This window comes from Carlito syrichta, unplaced genomic scaffold (genome assembly GCF_000164805.1).
Source record: "Carlito syrichta isolate Samal-C Ts95f unplaced genomic scaffold, Tarsius_syrichta-2.0.1 Scaffold308144, whole genome shotgun sequence".
In the NCBI taxonomy this organism is placed as follows: domain Eukaryota; kingdom Metazoa; phylum Chordata; class Mammalia; order Primates; family Tarsiidae; genus Carlito; species Carlito syrichta.
The window spans coordinates 66,450-77,381 of NW_007252240.1; the positions used below are offsets into that span (position 1 = coordinate 66,450).

A 10,932-nucleotide genomic window follows, 5' to 3' on the forward strand; every position below is an offset into this window, starting at 1 on the left:
ATCTCATGTCTTTGAACAATATCTGCTCAGTGATTACACAGGCTGTGCTCTAACATTTCTGGTTTTAAGTCACACACATTAAGGCAACTGCTTCCATACCTTCCATGTTTTTATTAGTATGTTCTTTGTTGTGAAACAAAATGCATCTTCCCATAGTTTCTGGAAGATGGTATTATATCAGTTTTTTTAGTTTTAAATTATTTTTTCTTTTTCTTTTTTTTAGATTGGAAAATATAGTTTATTTAAAAAGTAAATGAGAGAGAAAAAGAGAGATAGAGAGGAGATTCACCTCTCCAAGGTAGGAGAGGAGGCCAAAACTTAGGAAACATGGTGACAGCCATAGCTCAAAGAGCACATGGTTACATCAGAGTCTAGTAAAGCAGTGGCAAATGGCTGCTTGAGGTTGAATGCATTTAAACATTCCTCTTGATGGGGGAAGCTTGTTAAGGTGGTTAGGTGGAAGTCTGCTCCATGTCATCACAGAGGGCAGGTAAGCACAGTTATTGACGTCAGGTAATGGACAGCAGGCAGATGAGTAGGTTAGACACCTGACTGCTGCCATGGTGGTGGGGTCTGTCTGCATCATGAAGGACATGTTCCTGGGTATAAATAAGAATATTTTAACATAACAAAAGGGGTATATGAAATGACATAACATGAACTTAATATATCCCATGAGCAGTCATTTTAACATTGCCTAAATCTCATGTTTTTCTAGCAGTTCACTTAACTTATCCTCTAATCACTAGCCAAGAACAGAACCACTTTTTGAGTTAACTATTGATAATTGGTTTACAACTCCCTCTCCAGCTCATTTTGTTCTATTTTACATTTTTTAAGGATCTTACTCTGTTGTCAAGGCTTGAGTCCAGTGTTGTGATCATAACTCACTGCAGTCTTAACGTCTAGGCTCAAGTGGTGATCCTCCCACCTCAGCCTCCTGAGTAGTTGGGACCATAGGCACACATCACTATGCCCACCTAATATATCATTTCTTAGATACAACATCTCTTAAATATAGAAATATACTGAATACTTGAAGATGGCTATTTTGTGGCAAATGGATATCTTCAGTTCTTTCTGCAATCTTCAAATGACAAGATTTCCTGAACATTTTTTTTCTGAAAATTTCCAGTTTTTCTATATTCCATATAAATTGCAGTATTCCGAAATGAACACTAGTTCAACTTCTGCTTGAATGTTAGTAAGACTATATACTTTTCTGTTTTCTAGAATCCATTTTTTTTCAAATGAAGACTAAGATATGTGTTTTTAAAAAGTTACATTATACTGTTGACTAGCATTGAATTCGACTTCTATTCCTTCAAACATGAAGTCCAGTAATGCAGATCAAGTATAGTCCACTGCTTCCCTGGCCATAATGGTGGAAGACATGAGCTAAATGTTGGCCATTTCAATATTTTCCTATTATTATTCCAAATGGAAATAAGAGAAGACAATCCCTTGGTCTTGGAGAAGCTGTTAAGATAAAAGTGTGAGATCTGCCAAGCAATGACTTAATGTATTATTTTAAAATTTCTAATTTTAATATCAATAAGATATAACTTATCAGGGGGTCTCTTGGTCCTCTAAAATCTGCTTATCACTGCCCAGGCTATGAACAAATAACATTGTTTAGGAGCTTGTAAGAAATGTTGAATCTCAAACTCCATTAGGATCTGCTAGACCAGAAAATGCATTTTTAAAAATTCTCATGTGATTCACAGGCACAAATTTTTATTTCTAATTGACAAGATTAGAATTGGCAGAGAATTCCCCTGAAGGAAAATTAAACAATTGGGTGAGTGCCTATGGTAATTGCTTCTGTTCTCAGGAGTTTGTATCCAGAGAAATGGAAATCCTTGGAGAGTATTTGTCTCTATGATATTTGGTACCTAACATATCTAAACCTCGGACAAATTTTCATTGCACACAATCAGAACAGCTCAGGCCACTGTAAAAATTGAGGCTATTTGCTACCCTAAAGAGAAACACATACAGAAAAGTTACAATTAAAGATGCTGATCTGTGATGGAAGCTCATTTCAAAAGTGACACCGAGATGCACTCTAGGCCCTGCCCTCTTAGCACTAAAGATTGCAGGATACTGGGCACCTGTAACTTCCAGGACCAACTTTAGTGCCATTCTCCTCCAAGCCAGAGAGAAAGTTGCAAATAAAATTTGTCATTGAAGTTCAGGAAGGCAAAGGTGAGTGTGTTCATCCCACACTTATAATTTGAGACTATTAGATCTGAAGTGATCACTGTGAAAATTCAGGGAAATATTTCTGAATACTTTCATTCATTCATTTAATTATTTTCTTACATTAACAATTACTTTTTAAATTTTCATGAAGGTGCCAGATGGGGGCTACAGAGAAGAATAGGTCCGGTTTATCACCTGGCCTGTAGTGTAGTGTAGTTCACAGTCTAAAAATGTGCTGTTTAGAAATTAGAGTTTTCTAGGCATGCAGCAGAAAGGTCCAATCTATTATAAGGAATTGTAGAATGGTACCATGATGATTGCAATTCTAAATAAGACATAAAAGAAACAAATATTTACCACACAACAGAGAGAAAGTGGTTTGTAAGACCATTTCAAGTGGAAAGAATAGCAAGTAAAAAGACAGACAACTGAAAGAATGTGACATATTCCAGGAACTGAAAGAAGCCAAATGTTTCTATCTTAAAAAAGGAGGATTATGAGAACTAAAGTTAAAGAGAGGAAAAGAGAGAGATCCAGAAGATACTAATAAAATATCTGAAATAAAATGCAGCCATCAATTATCAAAATAAGAGAGGAAGTGACAGCATCAAAGTCCACATGTAATATGAAAAGTTATAATGTTCAGAATTGTTAATTCTAGAAATAGCAACATGAACAAATTATTTAGAGCTATAACAGTAACCTTCGGAAGAACTAGAAACAGAAACTGTTTATGGGAGCCATTTTGCAAATATTAAAATGTTTCTGGGGACTAGGGCTATGAGCATAGGGAGTTGATTCAGGACCTTTTATGTATTTTTTAAAAATAATCATGTTTACATTTTTATGTCATGTTTTATAAATACTATAATCTTCTTACATTTCTCTTACGATTAGCCATATAGGGAAATCCCTGAATTGTTACAAACTCTTTGTGTTCAAACATGTTGTACCTATCATAAGCAAAATTAATATCTTTTCTCTGGTTTTTCTGAAGGCGGATCATCATCACGTTTATGGTTCAGTAATGACCAGGAAGGAAAGTTTGTTACATATCTAAGATCACAAATCATTAGAATATTTCCTTCATATTGATTAAAAGATAGATCCTTAAGTCTTTCAAAAATCATATACTAAATAAAAACTTCTTCCCTTTCGTTTCCCTTGTAATATATAAAAATATCTGCTAATTATCTCATTATCTTCAAATATTTTCCAAGTTCTTCACAGTTTCTATACATCTTTTATTCTGTTGCTATCTCACCTTAAAATAGACATCCATAACTAAACATGAAGTTCAGAATTTATCATAATAGTCACAGACTAGAGCTTGCTAACCTCATGGTATGCATAGAATAGTAATACTTATATTAACTATGGGGTGAGTGTCACAGCTTGCGGTTGATGCTGACCACTAAGAGGCTCTTGGTGCCACAGGCTTCTCCCCACTACCTAAAAGCTAAGAACTAGCACTTCAGCACTATTATAACCCATTTATAACATTCTAATTTCTTGGCACGTGAGTTAGGAAGCTATGTTACAGATCTTATTGGGATTATGGCTTATCATATTCTAGAAACTATATTTTTATAAAGTGATGAATGTGCATTTGCTTTAGTAGTCATCTATTATTCTATGGGCTCTATTGAGTTCATAAGAAATTATGTCTTTTGTTTTCAAATGAATTGCAATCAAACCATATATCTTACATAAGGAGAATTCATTTTTTTAAATGCATTTTTCATATAGAAGAATTCATTTTTAAGCTAAGTTTAGAAGTTAAATATTGTCTCTGGTAAATTTTAATGTATTTGTTTCAACTATTTTTCCAAAAGACTTGATTAATCATTATAATTGACTTGAAAATTTTATTTGTGTCATTTTTATTTTATTTTTTAGAGAGATCATATCTCTAAACTTCATACCCAGAGTTTCTGATTCTTAAATCCGATAGAGTAGTAGCAAATCTATTTTAAACAACAGAAAGAACATTTCCACATGAGCTGAAAAAATGTTGAAAAGTTGATGAATAAAGAGATTTGAGAATATTTTCAAAGTTCCAGAAGATACTAATAAAATATCTGAAATAAAATGCAACTATCAATTATCAGAATGAGAGAGGAAGTGGCAGTATCAAAGTAAGTCCACATGTAATATGAGAAGTTATAATGTTCAGAATGGTCAATTCTAGATATAGCAACATGAACAAATTATTTAAAGCTGTAACAGTAAACTTAGGAAGAACTAGAAGCAGAAACTGTTTTTTGGGAGCCATCTGCAGATATTAAAATGTTTCTGGGGACTAGGACTAGTAGCATATGGAGTTGATTTAGAAACTTTTATGTATTTTTAAAAAATAATCATGTTTACATTTGTACAATAGTCATGTTTTGTAAATACTATAATCTTCTTAGGTGTCTCTTATGATTAGCCATATTGGGAAATTCCTGAATTGGTACACATTCTTTGTGTTCAAATGTGTTGTATATCACACAGAAAGGAACAAGCCTACATAAAGTATCTTACCCACAGCATATTACAGAGTCTGTGCCACCTGCCTGTGTGAAATGAAGAGGAACTGTGTCTATTCTATAACCATGTTGGACAATTGGAATATTGACTTTGACACAAAATTATCTGATTTGAGACAAACTAGATTCTAGAAAGGAAAGTATTTACTAATCTCATATGTGGATGTTAAGTGGAGACAGATTCAAGGAAAAGGGGGTTCAGTGACTAAAGACTAGCACATTATAATAACCATCTTGAGTGTCTAGAATACAATAATTGTTACCTTTTGAGAATCTTGATTCTCCTCTAATATTAGGCTAAGCTGGTGTATTTCACAAATCCTAATAAATAGAAAGAAGTATGTCAATGACCTCTTCAGAAATTTCATTATTAAAGGTATTGATTATCTATTTAGAAGTTATATTCAGGAATTAGATTACATAAATTCTATACATAAGTTTGAAAGACTTAATATCTTTACAATAATGATTATTCTAATCCTTAAATAGGGTAAACATTCTTTCTAGTTAGGGGTTTTAAATTTTTTTATTGATACATAATTGTACATAATCATGAGCTATATGTGGCATTTTGACACATGCATACAATGTATGATAATTAAATTAAAGTATCCATCACCTCAAACATTTAACATTTAATTGTGTTGGAAACATTTCAAATCTTCTAGCTAAAATATACAGTATGTTGCTCTCAACCATAGTTGCCCTACTTTGCTACTGAACACTAGGAACTAGTCTTTCTAACTGTATGTTTATACCCATTAATCAACCTTTCTTTACCTCCTAAGCCCCCCTAAATCCTTTTCAGCCTTTTGTATCTATCACTCAACACCATACCTCCATGAGATTAAATATTTTTTCCTCCACATATGAAAGAGAACATGCAATATTTGTCTTCTGTGCCTGGCTTATTTCACTTAACATAATGACCTCCAGTTCTATTCATGTTGCTGAAAATGGCAGTATTTCATTCTTTTTTATGACTGAATAATATTCCATTGTGTGTCTATGCCACATTTTTCTGAACTATTTATCCATTGACGGTTGTCTAATTTCTCTTAAAATCATTAAAAGTTTCAATCTATAATCATTGTATATGTTTTTTAGTTATTTTTAGGTATTTGGTGCTGATTTTCTCTTTTATATATTTTTTGCTTCTTTCAAAAATACATTTTACTATAAAGATACAGAAGATCTAATGAAAGAAGATAATAAATAATGTGCTGTGCAAATACTAGCAAAAAATATTACTATGATATAATAACTAATATGAAACCTAGAAGAATTTAAACAAGAAGTGTTACTAAATATAAAGTGGGCTATTCCACAACAATAAAAGTTTTGATCCAAGATTTGAAATAAAGGGAGAATTTTAAAAATCAGAAATTTTATTGTGAGACACTGACATATCTAGCTCAATAACTATTAGACCATCAGACAAATATATTGCTATGCATATGAAATATCTCATTGACATAATTAGTGAATTGGACATAATTGAAATATATGTATTATGTGACCTCAAAACCAGTCAGCATATATTTTAAGAAATATTTAGAAAATGGACTACATGTTGTATTATAAAGAGAACCTCAGCAATTTGCAATAGCTTAGATTATTCAGGATATGTTTATTGACTATAGTGGAATTAAGACAGACTTTTTAAAAATTTTTTTTAAAGTTCAACTTTAGTAAAGATAACAATTTACTTCCAATTGAAATTATTTTTAAAACTATAAAATATCTCTTTATTTTTGTTTTGAGTTGGAGTTTCAAACTCTGTTGCCAAGGCTAGAGTGCAATGGCACACTCACAGCCACCGCAACCTCAACCTGCTGGGCCCTCCGGTAGCTGAAACTACAGGCATGAGCCACCACACCCAGCTAATATTTTTGATTTATTGTAGAGACGAGATCTCGCCATGTTGCCCAGGCTGGTCTCGAACCCATGTACTCAAGCAATCCTCTAACTTCAGCCTCCCAGTGCTGGGATTACAGACGTGAGCCACTGCACCCTGCTTAAAAAATTATAAATATCTTAAAATGCACGATAATGTAAGTTAGATACAAAGGGTGCCCAAAAAATGTATACATATTTTTAAGAAAGGAAAAAACTGTATTAAAATTTTAATACTCATATATACCAATAACAGAAGATGAATACAAGTCATGTTTGACTTCTGCAATTACAAGAGATGCTCAAAGTGGTTATCATCAGTGTCCAGACACTTCTGATTATGGTGAACTAAAAGTAATACATAGATTACATATGTTAAAATGTGTATACATTTTTTTTTGGCACTCCCAGTATATAAAACTTGTGATATGCAGCTGAAGAAGAACTTAAAGGAAAATTTATACCTTATATGTACATAATAAAAATGAATATAAGTTGAAACTGTTTAATTAAGACTCCAGTTCAAACATTTAGGAAAAGAAGTCATACCAAAGAAATGTATAGAGAATAAAATAACTAAGTTATTAGAAATAATTTAAATAAAAAATAAATATTGAACATAAAATCAACATAATCAAAAGTTAGATTATTTGCATTAATTACTAAAATTGACAAACTTTTAGCATGAGTGATTAATACAAAAGGAGAAACTTAATTTATTGATTTCAAGATTGAAAAGTCAGAAATCATTGCATAGCCTACAACTTTTTAATGTGAAAGAAATCATTATTAAAAACATAATGCAATATGTCTGATAATTTGTAAAGTGGGCAAATGTATTAAAATTTCAACTTATGAAAAATGAATAAAAGATAAAATCTGAATAATCATATCTATTAAATATATTCAATCCATTATTAAAATTTCTTACACAAAAAAAAAAACCACAGGCCTAGATGGTTACACTGGTGAATACTTCCATACATTTGGGGTCTATTTTGTGAAATCTATTCCAGAGACATAATATTTCTGTGATTTGTGTCATTGCATGCATGTGAAATTTATATTTTTTATATTTTTTCCTTTTGTAATGTTCAGTAGTGTTCTATGTACACTACATATGATCATATATATTTATGTATATATATATTATACACACACACACATTATATATATAATCTCCACAGCTCATGCATCTATTTGTCTGCCGATGATCATTTGGATTGTTTCTAATTTTTGGTTGTTATAAACAATGCTGCCATGCATGTTTTTGCACATGTATTTTTGCAGACACATATTTACATTTTTCTTGAGTAAATACTAAGGAGCAGAACTGTTGGATTTTATAGTTACTGTCTGTTTAAAATTATAATAAATTGCAAAGCTGTTTTTCAGACAAGATCGAGTGGTACATTCAGGGTGGTATGGTCATGTACCCAAGCTATTTTTCAAAGCGGTTAAACAGTTTTACACTCCCTACTTTGTGTGACAGGTATAGTTGCTCCTCTTCAACACTTGGTCTTTCCAGGTGTTTTATGCTCTTGTTTTTGTTTTTTCCACTCTAACATAAGTTTATAGTGGTGTCTCATTATGGCATTAATTTGCAAGTTTTTGGTTACTAAGAACATTGGGTATATTTTCAAATGCTTATATTTTCAAATACCAGTCATATATTTTTATCTGTGGGGTGTCTGTTGAGATATTTCATGTATTTTTAAAATTTGATTGTCTTAATAGTATCATTTATATATTATCTACTGTTTGTTTTGTGTGCATGTGTGTCCTTTCAAGGAAATCATAAACTACTCTAAGATGTCAGATTTTTTTTTAGTATATTTTTTGCAGATGTTTTATAGTTTAGTGTCTATACTCAGATTTGATTTATTTCAGATTTGTTTTACTAAAGAAATGTATTCAAAATGTATAGGTTTTCTAAATTTTATATTTTTATAATCAACTCTAATCCATTTGCAGTTTTACTCTGGTATTTTCAATAGTTAAACCACGTATTCACTGTTTAACAGAATAGGGGGCCACATTAGTAATTCTTGTTTTCTGATTGTATGCCTCTGCTTTTCACTTCCAAAAGAAAGATTAAATTTAAAAATTTTAAAATTTATCATTTTTAATAGTGTTAATAGGCATTAACAAAATAATGGCCTTGCTCACTTTCTGATTGATGAGTCTGCCAATTTTATTACTTAGATAGGTAATATTGTTCTCTTTTACAGATTTGAAAGTTATAACACAAAGAACTTATCTTACTTGCCCAAATGTATTGGCTAGTAAATGATGGGGTCAGAATATGAACACAGACACTTTGACTTTAAGCCTTGTCTTTTTAACAGCAATGTATTCTGCTTTCCTCAGAGAAAGGTAATGGTACGATCCTGTGGCCCAGAAATCATAAACCACCTAACTGGGGCCACTCTAGCTGATGGATAGTCACAATGATTTTTGTAAGTGTTGTTGCATTTTATTAACAATATTTGAAAACCTGAAGATTTTAGTCTACAAATCTAGATTTCCTCATAATTACATGACATTGAAAAGTCTGACAGTAAGATCTTTGCTCTCCCCTGCTAGAAATTAAAATCAGGTAATTAAAGTCTAATGTCTTTAGACAGGGCTTACTCTCTCCAAGCTATCCCTCTGACAGTTTCACTCATTTTCATTGACTTCTCTAAGAATTTAAATTTGTAACTCTCAGCTTAGAAATTATGACTTGAAAATCATTAAAATGTTTGAAACAGAAAATAGATAATTTGGAGGTTTCCAATTAGTGCAAACATGGGTAAAAATACTATAATATTAAAAAGTTATTATATTTGAAAATAAAGCCTAATACATTTTAAATTGAAATAAATTTCTGCTTAAATAAGTTGACCTAGAATTAAATGATCATATATAGACAAGGGGTCACATTCCTAGAAAAGAAATAGCAATGAAGCCCCTTTAACAACCATGCTTTTCTCCTCACTTCAGACACCGCCCAGAAGAGATGGCAGAAGGGAACCATTCCTCAGTCACTGAATTCATCCTGACTGGACTCTCAGAACAGCCAGAGCTCCAGCTGCCCCTCTTCCTCCTCTTCCTAGGAATCTATGTGGTCACAGTGGTGGGGAACCTGGGCATGATCAATCTGATTGGGCTCAGTTCTCACCTTCACACCCCCATGTACTATTTCCTCAGCAGTCTGTCCTTCATTGATCTCTGTCATTCCACTGTCATTACCCCCAAAATGCTGGTGAACTTTGTGACAGAGAAGAACATCATCTCCTTCCCTGAATGTATGACTCAGCTGTATTTCTTCCTTGTTTTTGCTATTGCAGAGTGTCACATGTTGGCTGCAATGGCTTATGACCGTTACGTTGCCATCTGTAGCCCCTTGCTTTACAATGTCATCATGTCCTATCAGGCCTGCTTCTCCTTGATTTTAGGGGTGTATATTATAGGCTTGGTTTGTGCATCAGCTCATACAGGTTGCATGTTTATGGTTCAATTCTGCAAATTCGATGTGATCAACCATTATTTCTGTGATCTTATTTCTATTTTAAAGCTCTCCTGTTCTAGCACATATGTCAATGAGTTACTAATTCTGATCTTCAGTGGAATTAATATCCTTATCCCAAGTCTCACTATCCTTAGCTCTTAATTCTTCATCATGACCAGCATCTTCCGCATTCGTTCCCCTGAGGGCAGGTCCAAAGCCTTCAGTACTTGTAGTTCCCACATCTCAGCTGTTGCTGTCTTTTTTGGATCTGCAGCATTTATGTACCTGCAGCCATCCTCTGTCAGCTCCATGGACCAAGGGAAAGTGTCTTCTGTGTTTTACACTATTATTGTGCCCATGCTGAACCCCCTGATCTACAGCCTTAGGAACAAGGATGTCCATGTAGCCCTGAAGAAAATGCTAGAGAGAAGAACATTTTTGTGAATAGAAGTAATGTGAAGATTTTATTAGATCTAAGTCTTTACATTGTATGAATTGTTGTATTTCATTGTTGTTCATATGTCAATATTTTTTCTCATTTGTTAGGATTCTAATCACATTATTTCTTATTCTCATGGCCTCTTTAATGTTATTTTCCTCTTTTGCTCTCATAAATATCACTGAGACACAGATTAGGAAAAATACTAAGGTTGACATAGATACATGAACCCACTAATGTCAATCCCATGACCTTCTCTTTTGCTTCCATACAATTGATAAAAACATAGTCCTCAATATAATAAAATATCATCTTCTGCCAGTAATGTGGCAGAGAGGGGTTAGAAACGGCTAAAATTATTCCTTTTT

At 32.7% G+C, this 10,932-nt stretch overlaps 1 protein-coding gene across 1 annotated transcript; it reads left to right on the forward strand.

Moving 5' to 3' along the window:
• Positions 1-9,529: 9,529 nt before the first annotated feature.
• Positions 9,530-10,569, forward strand: LOC103267464 (olfactory receptor 8G5-like). The gene is given in 1 exon segment (XM_008065058.2): positions 9,530-10,569. A coding segment is annotated over 1 exon segment (936 nt). The 5' UTR covers positions 9,530-9,633.
• Positions 10,570-10,932: the final 363 nt, after the last annotated feature.